This window comes from Leopardus geoffroyi, chromosome E1 (assembly GCF_018350155.1).
Source record: "Leopardus geoffroyi isolate Oge1 chromosome E1, O.geoffroyi_Oge1_pat1.0, whole genome shotgun sequence".
In the NCBI taxonomy this organism is placed as follows: Eukaryota; Metazoa; Chordata; class Mammalia; order Carnivora; family Felidae; genus Leopardus; species Leopardus geoffroyi.
In genome coordinates this window covers 53,834,903-53,853,801 of record NC_059330.1, presented here as the reverse complement: position 1 = coordinate 53,853,801, position 18,899 = coordinate 53,834,903, and the positions used below count along the sequence as shown (strand labels likewise).

General features: G+C 50.7%; 1 protein-coding gene across 1 annotated transcript in view; it reads left to right on the top strand.

The window, feature by feature from the left end:
- The window catches only part of SDK2 (sidekick cell adhesion molecule 2), a 266,290-nt gene that overhangs the window by 191,312 nt on the left and 56,079 nt on the right, over positions 1 to 18,899 (top strand). Inside the window, 6 exon segments of the mRNA XM_045489616.1 lie at positions 3,483 to 3,659; positions 3,910 to 4,046; positions 4,633 to 4,780; positions 9,372 to 9,512; positions 10,995 to 11,176; positions 11,723 to 11,838. Coding sequence (XP_045345572.1) covers positions 3,483 to 3,659; positions 3,910 to 4,046; positions 4,633 to 4,780; positions 9,372 to 9,512; positions 10,995 to 11,176; positions 11,723 to 11,838 — 901 coding nt within the window.

Sequence of the window (18,899 nt, the reverse complement as noted above, 5' to 3'; positions counted from 1 at the left end):
TTTCCTCTTTCTTTCTTCCTTCCTTCTTTCCTTCCTTCCTTCCTTCCTTCCTTTCCTCTTTCTTTCTTTCTTTCCTTTCCTCCTTCCTTCATTCCTTTCCTCCTTCTTTCTTTCTTCCTTCCTTCCTTTCTCCCTTCCTTCCTTCCTTTCTTTTATTCTTTCTTAACTTTCTATTGTGGAAATTTTCCAAGATAGGCCAGAGTAGAGAGACCAGTGTCATTAAGTCTCATATACCCATCTCTCAGCCTCAGTGATTGTCAGCACTTTGCTCACCTGATTTTGCCTATCCCCCTCCCCCACTACACACACACACACACACACACACACACACACACACTTTTTTTACTGCAATATTTTTTTAATGTTTGTTTATTATTTTTGAGAGAGAAAGAGTGTGTGCACATGCTCGTGAGTAGGGGAGGGGCAGAGCAGGGAGACAGAGGATCCAAAGCAGACTCTGCACTGCCCGCAGCGAGCCTAACGTGGGCCTCGAACTCACGAACTGTGACATCACGACCTGAGCTGAAGTTGTGTGCTTAGCCAACTGACCCACCCAGTCACCCCTAACTGCGACATTTTAAAAGCAAATATTAAGCATGTAATTTCACCTTTACATATGTCAGTGTGCATTTCTTACCTAAAAGGACTTTTCTTTAAACATAACAACAACCATGTCCCTGGTCACACCTAACACAATGAGCAATCAATCCCTTGATGTCTGCTGATACAATGGCCCTGATTATCTCAGAGGTGCCTTTTTAAAAGTTGGTTGGTTGATGGGGCGCCTGGGTGGCTCAGTCAGTTAAGCGTCTGACTTCAGCCCAGGTCACGATCTCCTGGTTCATGGGTTCAAGCCCCACATCGGGCTCTGTGCTGACAGCTCGGAGCCTGGACCCTCCTTCGGATTCTGTGTCTCCCTCTCCCCCTGCTCCTCCCCCACTCACACTCTGTCTCTCTCTCTCTCAAAAATAAACATTACAGAAATAAATAAATAAATAAAAGTTGGTTGGTTGAACTCAGCGTCCACACAAGGTCCACACATTGCTTTTGGTTGGTGTGCCTCCTTCCTACATAGTCCCCTCCCCCTCCTTTTTATTCTTGTTTTCATTGTTGCTTTGTTTACGTGCAGTTAATTAGTTGGAGAGACCAGGTTCTACAGGACAGAGGCCCAGCTAACTTGTTCTGTAAAGGGCCAGAGAGTACATGTTTTAAGCTTTGAGGGCTATATAGCTTTTGTCACAGCTCTTCGAGTCTGCTTTTGCAGTGCAAAAGCAGTCACAGGCAGTGTGCAAACAAGCGGGCATGTCTGTGTTCCAATAAAACTTTATTTACACAAACAGGCGGTGGGCCATTGTTGGCCGATACCCACTGTAGAAGGCCCCACCTTCTGGGTTTGGCTAGCTGCTTTTTCGTGGTGTGGTACACTGTACTTCGATCCGTGGTATTTCTAATTAGATTCAAGGAACTGGCTGATCAGATTCGGGTTCAGTTGTTGGGGCATAAACACTCCACGGGTGGTAATCTATGCTTCCCAAAACGCCACCTCCCAGGGCGAAAGATGTCTGCTTGCCATGAGCTGTTTTTTTTTTTTTTTCTTAATTTTTTTTAAGTTATTTTTGAGAGAGAGAGAGAGAGACAGAGAGAGAGCATGAGCCAGGGAGGGGCAGAGAGGGGGGCAGGTACAGAGGCTCTGAAGCAGGCTCTGTGCTAACAGCAGAGAGCCCGATGCGGGGCTTGAACTCACAAGCTGTGAGATCATGACCTGAGCTGAAATCAGACTCTTAACCTCCTGAGCCACTCAGGAGCCCCTGCCATAAGCTGTTTCTTATGCAGGAATTCTATTCATGCCATCAGTGCTGGCACAGATGATTCTTTTCTAGCTATGGAGATGAATTGAAGGTGATTCCTTCTGACAATTTGTAAATATGTATAAAAAGCCTTAAAATTTAACTCAGCAATTTCACTGCTGAAATGATTTAGCACGTATGAAAATACGTTACTGCAAGGATGTTCATCGCAGCATTAACTATAATATCGACAAACAAGGAGCTAAGCTGGTCACCCACCATTATGGGAACGATGGCAGAGCAATCATGTGGGAAGCACCGTGCAGCTGATAAAAACCATGGTGTGGAAGCATGCCATTTAAAAGAGTTTATGACATTTTGTGGGGCGGGAAAGCAGCTTTAAAGTCAGGATGGATGGATAGATAGCTAGATATTGTTTGCGTACACGTGCCATAAGAGTCAAAGTGCCTAATGATGACTAACTTCTATTGTTCCCTTGCCACACTCCGGGCACTTCTTGGAGTATTTTATATTAACTCACACAATCCTTAGAGCAACCTTATAAAGCGGGTGATATTATTTTCCTCGTATGACAGATGAGGACACTGAGGCACAGGGAGGGTAAATAAACACACCCAGGATCACAAACGCTGGTAAGTGGCCAAGGCAACATTTGACCAGGGAATCTGAATCCAGAACATAGAAACACTGTGGTACCATGCCCATTGGGGCAGGAGGGAAAAGTCTGGAAGGTATATGCTCAGCTGTTAATCATCGTTACCCATTATAGGGAAGCTTCTCGGTTTTCCTGTATTTTTTTTTTCCTATTTGTATTTGCAATTCCCTGATTTTTTTTTTTAAACCTAGCTTTAAAATATTACAGGCTCATTCTCCCTAGCAAACTTGCATTCTCTAACACAGAGAGTTCTCTCGCATCCTTGTGGCTCAGGCCACCCTGTCCCCAGCTGAGCGAGTGATGGGTCATGTACAGAGCGGCTCAGTCCCCATCCTGTTCCCAGCACCCTGGCCAACCTTGCTGGGGGGCAACAGCAGGACGTGCTCCCCGGAGCTGGCACCCCACGTTATGTTGACAGTAATAGTTGTATTTCCTCAAGAATCATTCCAGAGGGGATATTTCTTATTGTCAGGCCCGGGCGTGTGTGTAATTTCTCAAGTCCCCCTTTGTACTGACTGACCGAAGCTAAAGTGATTTTTTGGACACTGAAGTCAATTTGTCACAGTGATGCATTGATCTAATGATTCCCCTCATAAAACTAATTCCAAAATGCAGTCTGTGCGGAAACGTTAATTCTTTTTCCAGCTGTAATCTTTTAACCTCTTCGGAAGATTACCTTTTGCCGGCTCTTTTGTGCTGGCTGCTTGGCAGTCGCTTCTGGCCAAAAGCAACACGGCTCTGACCTAGACCTGAGATAGAGGTGTGACGGCTTCGTGTGCTAACCCTCCCGGACGGAGCACCTGCCACGGGGACGGTGGGCTGGGGGCTGATCGGGTGCCCACCGTGCTCCGGCCCCAGACCAGCCCCGGGGCATGGTGGGGGGGGGGTGGGGAGGGGTGGGGAAGGGGGGGGGACTCTGCCGCCTTTGGAACTGTCCTCCAGATCCACCCTGGGCTGAGCCCCAGAAGTGCCCCCTAGTTCCCTACCTCTCTTTACTGACTGGTTCTTCTTACTCTCAGGTACGTCTGGGAGAAGGATGGAGCCACCCTGGGCATGGAGAGCAACCCCCGCATCCGTCTCGACAAAAACGGCTCCCTGCACATCTCACAGACGTGGTCGGGGGACATCGGCACCTACACCTGCCGGGTGCTTTCAGCCGGGGGCAATGACTCTCGAAGTGCCCACCTGCGCGTCAGGTAAGGGGGCAGCCTGCCCGGGCCCCCCCCCCCCAACCGCAGCTCAGGGAGGCCTTCTGTCAAGAGCAGAGGAGTCTGGGGACAGGTAGGACAGGTAGGCCCGTAAGCCAGGGAGCAGAGCCTCCAGGTGGCCGGCCCAAAGGCCGAGCTTGGCGGCTGAGGCATCTCGAAGTTCAGTCTGAGCCCTGGTGCCCGTGGGTCACCTGACTCCAGACCTCACAGCCGGCCCCGCCACACCTCTCTCCCCCAGGCAGCTGCCCCACGCCCCCGAGCGCCCTGTGGCGACCCTCAGCACAGCGGAGAGGCGGGCCATCAACCTGACGTGGGCCAAGCCCTTCGACGGCAACAGCCCCCTGCTTCGCTACGTCCTGGAGATGTCGGAGAACAGTAAGGCTTCCCGCCGCAGCCAGCCGGAGGCACGGGCTCGGGGAGGCGGCCCGGGGCCGGGATCCAGCTCCCCCACGTCCCAGTTCTCTGCCTTTGAGCAGACCTTCTGGAGGCCTCCGTGTCCCTGCAGAACGAGCGATGGCATCCGCCTCCTCGGGCCGCTGTGGCCGTTGAATGAGATCATGTCTGTGAGGTGCGGGACTCAGGACCTGCCTCTCCAGAGCCTCCAAGGCCATGGCGACTCTTTTTCTTCTTTAGCCTCCAGACTGGGACCTGCAGAATTAACAGGCCTTGTTTCAGGGGCATTTTCAATACAGTTTGCCTGGAGCTCATCGATTCGAGGGGGGGAGAAAAAAGATAGAAAAGACACCTGCCATCTCTGTTCCCATGAGTCCTTGCTCCCTCCCCAGGACCCTCCAACCCCCTGGGACACGTGGGCGAAGGGGACCCAGGAAAATGACGTGGCCAGCCTCTGCCGGATTGAGTTGGGGGAGGCGCTCCTCTGCTGGCCCAAACGGGGCTGGGGGTAAGGAACACGGTCCCCGGGATGTCCGTCCACCTCTGCGTCCACCCTCTGTCCTTGTAGATGCCCCCTGGACCGTGCTCCTGGCCAGCGTGGACCCCGAGGCTACCTCCGTGATGGTCAAGGGCTTGGTGCCCGCGCGCTCCTACCAGTTCCGTCTTTGTGCCGTCAACGACGTGGGGAAGGGACAGTTCAGCAAGGACACGGAGAGGTGAGGGGAGCACGTGCTCTCGCCCGGTGGGTCTCGGTGACCCCACTGGCCGGCGGGGCTGAGGGGGGCTGCCTACGGCCGAGACCAGCATGGCCACGCGGGGCCCGCTGTGTGCAGATCCTGGGGGCTTTGGTGTCCACCTCTGTCGAAAGGGGTAGCATCACTCACACCTGCCTCACAGGGATGCCGCCAAGGTGAAAGGTCACCCGGGGGAGGTGCCGTGAGCAGTGCCCGGGGCAGGATCAGCACCGATTTAATGGTCCCTCTCACTGGGAGCCGAGCGAGTTCAAAGACTCCCCTCGCTCTGCTCTGCCTCCCCTATCGGCCGCCGTCACTGTTACGCGCACGTGACAGATGTCCGTATCCAGTGCCTTGCAAGACGCCAGGTCTGGTTAAGCTTTTGGCGAGGCTGCTTTAAAGATGATGAAAATGGAGGAAAAACAGAGGGTCGTCCATTTTCGAGCATCACCCGGTAATACCCGCTTCCGTAGGAGGCGACTGATTCTGGCCACTTAAGTCCTGTAACCAGGTGGGTCACCTCTGGGGAGAAAGAAGCCATGCAACAAGGGGCCAGAGTGACGGTGACACAAATCCCATGCACCAAAGCATTCCTTTTCTTACGTTTCTCTTCACTTTTTCCAGAGGTATTGAGATTCTAATTGACATGTGACACGGTGTGAGTGAGTTGAAGGCACACAGTGTTGATTCGATACACTTGTATGTTCCCATGTGATCACCACCACAGCGTTAGCTGACACGTCCATTTCTTTTTTGTGGTGAGGACACTTTCGACCTACTCTCTGAGCAACTTTTTTTTTTTTTTCAACGTTTATTTATTTTTGGGACAGAGAAAGACAGAGCATGAACGGGGAGGGGCAGAGAGAGAGGGAGACACAGAATCGGAAACAGGCTCCAGGCTCTGAGCCATCAGCCCAGAGCCCGAAGCGGGGCTCGAACTCACGGACCACGAGATCGTGACCTGGCTGAAGTCGGACGCTTAACCGACTGCGCCACCCAGGCGCCCCTCTGAGCAACTTTTAAGTAGATGATACGGCATTTTCAGCTATCATCCCCAGGCTACACTTCAGATCCCCAGGATTTGCTAAGCTTATAACTAGAAGGCTGTAGCCTTGACCAGTATCTTCCCATGTCCCTCCCTTACTAGCTCTCGGTAACTACCACCCTCCTCTCTGTTTCTCTTAAATTCAGCTTTTGTAGACCCCGCGTACGAGATCGCACAGTGTTTGTTGGTGCAAATGGTCCTTCTTTGTCATAGCTGAATAATATTCCATCGTATGCATCTACCACATCTGCCTGATGGACCCATCCAGTGACAGATACGTAGGGTGTTTCCACATGCAGACAGATCTTCGAGATCCTGTGTTCATCTCCTGTGGATGGATGTGTTAAACATTTGTTTTTAATGTCTGTTCCATTTTTTAGACAGACAGAGTGCAAGTGGGGGAGGGGCAGAGAGAGCCAGAGTCCCTGAATCCAAAGCAGGCTCCAGGCTCCGAGCTGTCAGCACAGGGCCCGACGCAGGGCTCGAACTCATGGACCGCGAGATCATGACCTGAGCTGAAGTTGGACGTTCAGCCGACTGAGCCACCCAGGCGCCCCATCCTGTGGATGGATTTTTTAATCTTCTGTGGGGCCGCCATTTTGTTTTCCACACTAGCAGCACCCACAGTACATGAGGGTTCCCTTCTCTCCACGTCCCTGACAATGCCTGTTCTGTCTTGTCTTTTCGATTTTCCATGACAGCTGATCTACCAGGTGTGGGGTGACACCTCACTGGTTTTCATTCACATTTCCTTTTCACCCACCTGTTGGTCATCTGTGTGTCTTCGTGGGGAAAATGCCTGTTCAGATCTGCCTATTTCTAATTCGGGTTGGGGGTTTTTTGTTGTTGGTTTTTTGGGTTACTTATTTGTTCATTGCTATTGGGTTGTATGAGTTCTTTATATATTCTGAATATTAGCCCCTTATCAGATATATGGTTTGCAGATTTAGCGTTTCATTTTGTTGGTTGTTTCTTTTGTCGTGCAGGAGCTTGTTCATTTCCTGTGGTCCCACTTACTTATCTTTGCTTTTATTGCCTGTGCTTTGAGTGTCATCTCCTGGAACCCACTGCCCAGACCAACATCAAAGAGCTTGTCCCTATGTTTTCTTCCAGGAGTTTGACAAGTTAGGGTCCTACGATTAAGTCTTTAATTTTTTTTTCGTTGTTCTCCTTTAGATTTCCAGCTGATTCGATTTTTTAAGTTTATTTATTTATTTGGAGAGAGAGCGCGCGCACGTCGGGGAGGGGCAGAGGGAGAAAGAGAGCAAGAACCCCAAGCAGGCTCCACGACGTCAGCACAGAGGCTGACGTTCGGGGCTCCGACTCATGAACCGTGAGATCATGACCGGAGCCCAAACCAAGAGTCGGACGCTCAATCAACGGAGCCACCCGGACACCCCGTTTTTGAGTTAATTTTTGTGACTGGTGTAAGCTAGGGGTCCGGTTTCATTCCTCTGCATGTGGGCTGTCCAGTTTTCCCAACACCGTGTATTAAAGAGACTTTCCTTTCCCCACTGAGAAGAATTAATATCGTTAAAATGTCCATGTTACCCAGAATGTCCATGTGTAAATTCAGTGCAACCTCTATCAAAATTCCGATGGCGTCTTTCACAGAATTAGGAAAAAGAAAAAAACAGTCCTAAAATGTGTTTGGAGCCACAAAAGACCTTGAGTAGCCAGAGCGGTCCTGTGAAAGAACAAAGAACAAAGCTGAAGGCATCACATTTCCTGATTTCACACGATACTAGAAAGCTGTAGTAATCAAAACAGCATGATATTGGCATAAAAATAGACACTTAGACCCATGGAACGGAGTAGAGAGCCCAGAAATAAACCTTTACGTATACGGTCAGCTGACAGTTTACAAGGGAGCCAAGAACGTACTTGGCTGCTTAAAGGATTCTCTTAGGTGTGTGTATGCAGACCCCTGGCTTAAAACAATCGTTCGGTTTTGCCACAGTTCCAGTGAGCTTAAGTCTTTCTGGTTCTCACTGGGGGGATGCCACAGGGGTGGTGACACCGTCACAGGAGAGGGAGGCGGCAGCTAACAGGAGGGCACTTACAGGAGAATGTATTCACTCGCTGCTGATTGAACGCCTACTATGTGCCAGGCTGTGTGTGGTCCGTTAGTGGTTCGGGGAAAAACGTGGACACGGCCCCAGCCCTTCAGAACTACAAAATCGCAACAGTAGAAAGCCTCAAAGTGCTGGGACATCTACCCTACACTTTCTCCACGTCTTCAGGCTTCATTTCAAACCCTGATTCATCTTCCTGATGAATCCTCATGCTAACAGCCCTGAGTCACAAAGAAAAAAGTGAAATCGCCCTCGCTGCGGGCTTTACAAAGACGTGGGAGTGTGCAGTACGCGTTGCAAAGCTCTCCGTCAGAAAGCAAAAACATAAAAATAAGCTGAAAGGGAGAGACATCCATCAAAAATAATTAACTTTTGCTTTTAATGGATGCGTGTCAGTTTTGCGGCACCCCGGTGGAACGCCGTGTCCCCTGGCAGCTCCAGAGGAGGCAATGCAGTGGCACTTGCTTCCGGAAGCGGGCGATGCGCTCACGCACACGCCTCGCCAGCCTCGCGCACGCGCCTCGCCAGCCCCGCCCGGCCTGCCGGTCCCCAGCCCTGGGTCCAGCTGGTCGGAAAAGGAAACCTAGTTACAGCTTGCAACCGGGAAGTGAAAAACATCCCTGCTTCTGACATTCCTGGTCACTTATGACATCATCGTCTCCAACAACAGCTTCTTGGGCACGTGAGAAGCTGAGGCCGAGGTCCCTTTCCTGCACCGAAAATACACACATCTGGGGCTTTATGGTGGTTTTTTTATTTTTTTAACATTTATTTATTTTTGAGAGACAGAGAGAGGCAGAGCATGAGCAGGGGAGGAGGAGGGAGAGAAAGAGATACAGAATCTGAAGCAGGCTCCAAGCTCTGAGCTGTTTGTTAGCACAGAGCCCGACGCGGGGCTTGAACTCACGAACTGTGAGACCATGACCTGAGCTGAAGTCGGACGCTCAACCGGCTGAGCCCCCCAGGCGCCCCTATAGTGTTTTAAAAATATTCATATATATACATGGTGTCATTTGAACCTCAACCAGTCTTATAAAGCAGACAGGTGGAGCTTTATTATACTCCTTTAAAAGATAAACAAGCTCAGAGAGGTTAAGTGACTTGCCCAAAAGCGCACAGCAGTTGTGCAGAGTCATCCAGGAACAAAGCAGCCTCCTCATTTCCCATTAAACTCCTGTGTTTGCCATCAAGACTAAGAGTAGAAAAGGCCACCCACTCTTTTTTTAATGTTTATTTATTCTTGAGAGAGAGAGCTTAAGCGGGGGAGGGTCAGAGAGAGGAGACAGAACTGGAAGCAAGATCCAGGCTCTAAGCTGTCAGCACAGAGCCCAACATGGGGCTCAAATTCACAAACCGTGAGATCATGACCTGAGCCAAAATAGAGTCAGACACCTTAACCAACTAAGCCACCCAAGCAACCCGTCCCACCCACTCTTGACGTTTTTATATCCAGGGTCTCCCTTCCCGAGGAACCCCCCACGGCCCCTCCACAGAACGTCATCGCCAGCGGCCGGACCAACCAGTCCATCATGATCCAGTGGCAGCCGCCTCCGGAGAGCCACCAGAATGGCCTTCTCAAGGGCTACATCATTAGGTAGGCGTCCAATCCCGGGAAAGGTAGGGCAGCCCAGACTCAAGGGGAGGGTCGGACGTGGATTGGGAAACAGCAAGGTCACGGCGGGTCTTTCCCCATCTAACGAGGGCCCGGCAACAAGAACTGCCTTCACTGTGTTATGAAAGACTTGGGTTAGACATATAGAAGAACTTCCAGAAGACAGAGCCTTGGAAACCAATGGGAATGCTTGAGGGAGGGGGTACAGTGTAGAGTCCTCAAAGCTGTATGGGTGGGCAAGTCTGCCACATGTCACGGCTCCACAGGCCCAGGGAGACAGGTAAAATATTCAAGGGGCCAACCACCCAGGAAACCAAAAATATTCCAACTGAAACCAACTACTGGGTCAAGAACTGGTCAAAAAGTGGACCTCCTTTCTTTGGTCCTTACTGCCAAATGAAGCCCAGTTATATAGACTTTTCTGTCTCCCCTTGACCAAGGGCACGTCCCTGATAACCTCAGACTGAGTTATTAAGTGCTATTAGTTCGGTTTTGTGAATTAAAATTAGCATAAGTGGAAGTTACTGAACATTCACCAATGTTCTGAATTCTGGCTGGCTGCAAAAGGCATGTCCCTTTTCCTATAGGCTTACGCTCTCTGGAAGAAGTTATTGTTGAGTTTGCTCCCTTATCGGTTCATTTTGTTGTGAGCTTTTGGTGACCCCAAATCAGCAGTGGTTCTCAGAGGGCGGTCCTGGGGCCGGCAGCAGCATCGATTCGAATGCAACTTCTCAAGTCCCACACCTGACCTACCGAATGGGAAACTCTGGGGTGGGCCCAGCAAACCTGTGTTTTAACAAGCCTTCCAGGGGGTTCTGATGCGGGGTAAGCCTCTGAGAACCACCGCTATGGGGTGTCGTAACACATCAAAATAATTTGAGGCCTCTGATTTTCCAAAAATGGGTAGAGGCTATCCAGCCTCCAAAATTTCGCCTGAACAGACCCCACTTCTTTATTACTGTGTGTTCTTCTTCCAGTGGAAGGTCAAAATTGGCAAAGTAGGTAGCCTCAGATATTTTCCCTTCACCTAAGTGAATGACCGTCAAAAGGGGAGCCACTGTTTTGGAGGGTATAAGAAAATGAGCCCAACCTTTGGTTGGACTTGGCCCTCCATCAATGAGCCCTCCAAGGTGAGGCCAGTGTGATCTCCCCAGAGCTCTTACTGTCCGTGGTCATGTAGCCATCTCCCCAGTGTCCTCCCCCATCAGAAAGAACAGACACATCCACTAGGCCTGTGCTATCCAGGGAGATGGCCGTTGGTCACCTGTGGTTTTGACTATAAAGGAAATAAATGTACAGGTTCCCAGTGCCAACCACGTTTCAAGTGCCCAATAGCCGTATATGCTCATGGCTGCCATATTGGACAGCGTGGGTATGGAACATTCACTCTGTCACACCCGGTTTCCTGGGCACGCGCCAAGCAGGCTGACTCCAAGCCACCGCATCCTGCCTTCCGCCCCTCAGGTACTGCCTGGCCGGGCTGCCTGTCGGGTACCAGTTCAAGAACATCACGGATGCCGATGTCAACAACCTGCTGTTGGAGGACCTCATCATCTGGACCAACTACGAGATCGAGGTGGCCGCCTACAACAGTGCCGGGCTGGGTGTCTACAGCAGCAAAGTCACCGAGTGGACACTGCAGGGAGGTGGGTGGGGACTGTGACCATGGAGGACTGGTGCTTCTCTCTCTCCCAGGCTCGCACCTGTCGGTCCGGTACCTGTCCCATCCTGCCTCAGCCGTGTCACCTGTTGTATCCAGTCCCGAGCTATTGCCCGCTGCCCCTGGCTACCCCGCAGGGTGGGAGGGTCCTGAGGGAAAGAGGAGTTGGGGGGAGCACGAGCACGGCAGAAGCTTCCGGGTTACAGGGACCTTCTACGCAGTCCACCACAGGATCACGAGACTGCTCACGTGGAGTATCGTACATAAAAACCTCCCCGAGTATTTTCACAGCCCTTGCCTCTGTTTCTTGGTAGCCTGTGAAATGGGTCAGGCGAGTTTTATTAAACCCACACTAATCTAGAGAAAGAGGATGTCTTAAGTCCACAGAGCAAGCGGGGAGAAGGGGTGGGGCGAAGCGGAGTCTGCAGACCCCATCCCTGTGTTTGCTCTGCTTAACCGGGCAAGACTGACCGTGCTCTCCTGCACCGCCCCCCCCCCCCCCACCGCTGCCCGCACCTCTGCTCTCCTCCAGTCCCCACCGTCCCTCCTGGCAACGTGCACGCAGAAGCCACCAACTCCACGACCATCCGCTTCACCTGGAATGCCCCCAGCCCCCAGTTCATCAACGGCATCAACCAGGGCTACAAGGTATGTGAGGCCTCTCCTGGCCCCAAGAGGAGGCCTGGGGATTCTCCGAGGGAGGCCACGGGCTGAGGAGGAGGGGAAAAGGGGAGGGATCCCCCCATCCTTTCGAAATCATTGGTTCGAGCCAAACAAAGGACGCGTGGTCAAGGCCAAGGGCTCACGGGCTCTCTCCAAGGCCACTTCCAGGCTGGGGGGGGGGGGGGTCTGGACACTGCCCAGTCTGTGACCCAGTGCCTGGGAGTTTTCTCGGTGAGACTAGGGTATAAACGAAACCAGATTCGTTTCGGGCTCAGGAACACCTGGGCATAGCCATGGCCTCAGAAAAATCCAGAATCCACTTTAACAGGCATCCTGCTGGGACACACGTCCTTGGCTTAATGTACCTGACCCCACAGAGAGTATGGTTAAGGGCACAGGACTAGGACCCTGACAGATGTGGTTAAGATCCTGGCTCTGGCTGTGCCCCTTGCTGGTTCCCTGGACAAGTCCTGTAAGCTGTCTGAGCTTCCCTCCTTCGATGAATGTTTACTGAGCCCTCCTATCCGCACTGTTCTAGCTGCTGGAAACCCAAAATAAACTCCCATTTCCTCATTTGTGAGGGAGGATGATAATGACATCCGTCCCTTGGGGTGGAGTGAGGATTAAATGAGATAATACTTGTAATTCGTTGAGCACAGTGACAAACACATTAACGAGCGCTCAGAAAATGATAGTGGCCGTGGTGGAAATGTATTCGTCTGATCAGGCTGCCCTAACCAAGTGCCGCAAAAATGGATTTCCTTCCAGAAGCTGCGCATTTTAGATCAAGGTGTCGACGGGGCTGAGTCCCTCCGAGGCCTCAGTCCGTGGCGTGCAGATGCCACCTTCTCCCTGTGTCCACACGTGGTCTTTCCTCTGTGTGTCCAGATTTCCTCTTCCCAGAAGGACGCCGGCCTTGCTGGACTACAAACCACCTTAATGGTCTCATTTGAACTTTCTTGCCTCTTTAAAGATGCTCTGTCCAAATACAGTCACATCCTGAGGTCTTGGGGGTTAGGACATCCACGTGTGAATTTGGGGGGGGAGGGGAGACACGGTTCAGCCCGTGGCAACTAATAACAGCAGCTGTTGTAGTTGCTATCATTGTAACTGTGCTAAAAATCGGGACTTTTCGGGGCTCCTGGGTGGCTCGGTAGGTTAAGCATCCGACTTCGGCTCAGGTCATGATCTCGCGGTTCGTGGGTTCGAGCCCCGCGTCGGGCTCCCCGCTGACAGCTCAGAGCCTGGAGCCTGCCTCAGATTCTCTGTCTCCCTCTCTCTCTGCCCCTCCCCCATTCACACTCTGCCTCTCTCTCTCTCTCTCTCAAAAATAATGAAACATTTAAAATTCTTCGTAATAGGGGTGCCTGGGTGGCGCAGTCGGTTGAGCGTCCGACTTCAGCCAGGTCACGATCTCGCGGTCCGTGAGTTCGAGCCCCGCGTCGGGCTCCGGGCTGATGGCTCAGAGCCTGGAGCCTGTTTCAGATTCTGTGTCTCCCTCTCTCTCTGCCCCTCCCCCGTTCATGCTCTGTCTCTCTCTGTCCCAAAAATAAATAAACGTTGAAAAAAAAAAATTAAAAAAAAAATTAAATTCTTCGTAATAAATAAATAAGCATTAAAAAAAATTTTTTTTTAAATTTGGGATCTCAACGATCCCTTCCTGGAACCCAGACCTTGATCCCACACCTGGGTCTCTGCTCTCACCCCATGCCAACCCCCACTAAGAAAACTGGATTGCACAGTATGCGGTCCACACCATGGTTTACGGCTGTGCCCCCCCCGCCCCCCCCCCACAGCAGGTGGGAGGATGGGGTGGGCTCCCTCCAGATGCAGGAGGGGAGGCAGCGCATGTCAGGGGTGGGCCACCAGGGGGCAGGCCGTGAAGGGGAGACACTGCAGGCTCCGAGCCCAGAGACCTGGTGACCTCCTGGTGACCGCGGACACTTCCAGAAGGCTCCCGCACTCCCTCTGTTGCACGTTTGCGCGGGTGGAACAGCCAAGACGATCCCTAGGACTGGCAGCCTGGGCTGTTACTACTGCAAGCTGGGGATGGCTGGGCAGAAAGGGGACCGAGATTAAACCGCAAAGAGACATTTCTGTTGGGGTTGCAAACAAAGGAGGGATGGTCCAGAGCGGGGGGGCTCCCCCTGCCACAGCCCTCTTGCTCCCAGGAAGGCAGGGCGCCAGGGCCGAGCAGGGCCGTCCTGGGGCAGGGAGCTGCAGCTGAACGTTCGCAGCGCGGGCTGCCTGGCTGGCTGGAAAAGCCTTCTAATTGGGACTCTGGGGGGAGGCAGCGGAGGGAAAAGGGGAGGCTCGCACTGTGCCGACGAGCTGAGCTGGGAACAATTAGCTTCTTGCTGCCAATTCTGAGTTTTCTTACACAAATTGGGGGCGGGGAGGACAGGGCTGGGCTGCTTCTTTTTTTGAAAGGTTTTTTAAATGATTTATTTATTTTTTTGTTTTGAGAGAGAGAGAGCATAAGCAGAGAGAGGGGCGGGGGGGGGGGCGACAGAGGATCTGAAGCGGGCTCTGTGCTGACGGGCTGTCAGCAGCAAGCCCGACGTGGGGCTCGAACTCATGACCTGCTAGATCATGACCTGAGCCTAAGTCAGACGTTCAACCGACCGACTGAGCCACCCCTGGTGCCCCTGGGCTGCAGATTTCTAAGGCAGGTGCAAGTGGCCGGGAGAGTTCAGGCAATTCAGGCCCAGACAGAGTGGGAAGAGGCCACAGAGGCTCAGATTCAAACTCCGGAGCCTATGCCTTTTCTTGCATTAAAAAGAAAATGTGTCATATGCGTTCATGGTAAAATGGTAACTATAACTTGATTTTTTTTTTTTCTAAGTACAAATGGATATAAGCAGGCATTTTGTTTCTTCTTTGGCCTTCGGCATCACAGGGAGGAAAACAGCAGTGCCTGTCCCTTCCCTGGTGTACCTCCAACGAGAATGGACTCCCCCCACCCTCGCCTTTTAATTGTTAAAATTTTTCCAACATCTACAATAATAGAGGGAAAACCGTAATGACTTTAGAAGACCACAGTGTATCCTGACGTCAGCAATTACTGGCTCGTGATCAAACGTGTTCCTTCTATTCCCCGACCCTCTGCCTCTCCCCTGGAATATTTTTAAGCAGATCCCAGGCCACTGTATCCTTTCCTCCCTAAATATTTCTGCAGAGAAATAGCATAAAGCCTCTGTTCAAAACACAACCACAGTAACCACACTGTCATCATTGTGCCTAAAAATATCAAGCCCCCTTGCTATCGTCAGATATTCGGTCAGTGTTCACATTTCCCTGATCACCACATCATTTCTTTTACTAGTTGGTTTATTTGCTTCAGGGTCCAAATGAGGTCCACACGACCGCAATTGGTCGGTTTTTTTAGGTCTCAGCTGATCTATAGATTCTGTCTCTCCTTTCTCTCTCTCTTTCTCTTGTAATTTGTTTAGTAAAGAAACTTCATCATTTGCCCTATCGAATTTTCCACAGCCTGGATTTTGCTGATTGCCTCTCTGTGGGGTCATTTAACACATTCCTCTGAACACTATATTTGCAGTAAATTGGAACTTAGAACTAGAGGCTTGATCAGATTCAAGGTTTGATGATTTGTTTTGTTTTGTTTTTTCCAAATATTACCTCCTAGATGGTGTTGTGCATTTACATCAGAAGGCATAAAGTCTGGCTGTCTCTCTTACTATTGTGTGGTGACCATTGATCACCCTGTGTGATCTATTATTATTTCGGTAGGGTTGCAAAGTGGGGACAGTCAAATATCATAATTTCTCCTTGATTTATTAGCTGAAACACTTTGCAGTAAAAAGAAGTTTCCCCTTACCAACTTTTTGGTTACCCGAAGGTTCAGTTCATCTAGGGAAAGCGTGGTAAAAGTTTAGTCCTCTCCCATCACTTAACCAGTTTTCAGGAAAATGAACGTGATTCCTTAGCATTTTCTAAAGTGACAGATGAGTCACTTTAGAAAGGGGGGAGGGCACGGGATGGGAGGGGGGGCATCTTTTTGTCTCGTTTTGGTATATTACTATGTACTTAAGGATTTTTAACACATCTGGTATGTTTCAACCCACTGCCATTATTATTTGTGATGATGCCACATTGACCCATCGTCGGCCTCTTTGGTTGGGGAGTTCTTTTGAAAGGGCCCCGACAGTCCGATAGCTTCCTTGCAGTCTGCCAGGATGGTCCAAGCTGTCCCCAATTCCTGCACTGTCCCTGGGATCAGCCATATCTTCAGAGAACCTTGTCCTTTCCAGGAGGAAATGATAGTTAGATACCAAAATCTGGGCATCAGGGGCGCTCCTTGTTCTAGCACTGGATGCCATTTTCAGGCTCCGTTAATGGACAGCTTGGAAATAATGCTTCTTCTTCCCCCCCCCTCCTCCCCCCTCCCTCTCCTTCTTCTTCTTACCTCCCCCCGTTCCTCCTTCTCCTGATGAAACCCATACTGATACTTCCAACTCCATTTCAGGGCTATAAGATCTTTAGTAATCTTATTGGCCTTTGTCTCTCTTCGCTCCACACTGAAAATCCAGAACCTACAACACCAGCAGAAGTACCTGTCTACTTTACCCCAGAAACGCCCACAACACTTTCAGAACAGTAATACCACCGCAGTGACTACCGAAATAGTGTCCAAAATAGTGAACGATTATTTTCAGTGCTTTCCCTTCCTAGGGTATATCCCGCTAGGGATGTCCTTCACATGGCTGTGCGACAAAATCTCTGGAAATAGTTTCTCTCTGTGTAATTTCGCTACAGCTCAATACATCATTAGCTTCGTTTGTTTCATTTCGGTTTTGATTGTTAGGGATTGATTTTTTAATTTAATTTCGTTCTGTAACTATGGAACATATTTACATGGTTCCGGCGTTAAATCTACAAAGTAGATTCAGAGAAAGTCAGCCTGAATTCTGGTCCTTTCCTTCCCCATAGGTTTGATTTCTTTTTGCTTGCTTGTTTTGGTTTTTCTTTTCATTTCTCTCTCTTTTTAAGTTTATTTATTTATTTTGAGAGAGAGTGAGTGGGGGATAGGCAGAGAGACAGGGAGACAGAGAATCCCAAGCAGGCTCCGCTAAGCACAGAGCCTGACATGGGGCTCGATCCCACGACTGTGAGATCATGACCTGAACTGATGCCAAGAGTCGGATGCCTAACTGACTGAGCCACCCAGGAGTCCCTCGTTTCTTTAACATAAACAAATACATACGTATATAAATGTGTATCCTCTCCTTCCTAGATAAATGGCAGCATTCTCTACACACTTTTTTCCATCCTGCTTCTCTATATACAGTATATCCTGGGGATCACTTCACAGGAGGAGAGAGATTCCTGGTTCCCTTTTTGACATCTGTATTGGACTCCATCAAGTGGCTTTCCCATAGTTTTGTCAACCAGCTCCTCAGGGATGACATTTGGATTGTTTCCGGTCTTTTACTATAATAAACGTTTCTGCAGTGAAATAGCTCTGTGCCTATATATCTTTTCATATTTTTCACGTTTAACTTTGGAATAGATTCATAGAAAGGAGGTTGCTGGATCAAAGGATAAGCGTTCATATAATTTTGCCCCTCTTGCCAAATCCTTCCATTATTTTTTTTTAATTTTTGAATTTAATTTCTTAAACAGGAAGTATATTTACGTGATTCAAAGGTAAAAAGATCGATGTGTAGCAGAAATCCTCCATCCAGTTCCAGCTCTTCATACGCCTGCTTCTGTCCCACCCCCGAAACTCTCCCCACTCCTGGCAAACACTGTTGTTAATTTCCTACGAATCCTTCCAGAACGTTCTGTGCGAACCCATGCACATGCAGAGAGAGAGAGAAGGAAAGACAAAAGGAGAGGGAAAGAGAATCTCTCTACTTTTTTGCTAGCTCCAGTAAGCTAGCAGGCCATGTAATACCATCCTGCTCTCGGAGCCCCGTAGCACACAGACTCACTTCATCCCTCCTCCTGGCAGCCGGCAAGGCAGCTATCACTGCTCCCTGTAATAGCCTGAGGCTCGGAGAGGTTGCGTGACTTTCCCAGGGTCACACAGTAAGTGACAGCACTGGGTTCTGCTTTTCTTCCTCCCTGCTTTGGATGCACATTCTGCTCCCCACACATAAACACACGCCTCCGACACCAGCACCCTTCAATGACAGGGCTTCCACTCTCCAAGGGGGCGCTGCCTGTCCCAGGAGCCTAGATCGGGTGCTTTTCCCCCAGCACGCAGGCTCCCGTACCCCCCACCCATGCTGAGGACAGCGCGGTCTGTTGGACTCTGAGCCCAACGGCCTGATAGAGTAGATCAACACCGACCCTGGCTAACGAGAGCAGACACGCAGACACCCCAACGCTCACCTAACAGCTGTGTGGACCTTTGAGAGACAGGTCTCCATCCTGGGTCTAAGGGTGGGAGGCCCACAAATCTGAAGCCAGCCGCTGGCCGGTCCATGCACACCGACCAGGCCCAACCTTCGTGGTCCTCGGTTCCCTTTCTGCAACAGCACAGGGCTGTGATTCCCATCCAGTCCTTGCTGTGATGATGCAATGGGACTGGTGGGGGATGGGCTCACCCCAAGGCCAGATGCAGAGTAGGAACTCCTAGCAGAGCTCCACCCGGGGCTACCCAGAGCCCACCTCCTTTCAGGGAATAGGAGGTGCAGAAGGCAGCTGTTGTCCTGCTGGCCTGAGGGAGAAGGCTCCTGACCCCCAGCCTCCTCCTCTTCAGACGCAGCTAAACGACTGGCGGCTCGCATCGCAGAGTAAATATTCTGAAGCAGCCTTGGTCCTGCCGCCATCTTGGGCTTCGGGCCTGGCACCATAAGATGGTGAAATCGCTCAGAAAACCACCCAGCCGTCACCCTGGGCGCTTCTGGGTCATTTTTGAAGACGGTTCCCAGTGATACTGTTTTAAGGCACCTATAAAGAGATTCTTTGTCCTTTCTTCCGGAAATAACAGTCGTGACTATAATTGGCCTGAACCCAATAAAATAATATTTACCCAGATTTTGCACTTGCTGTGGAACACACCACACAATTAATTCTAA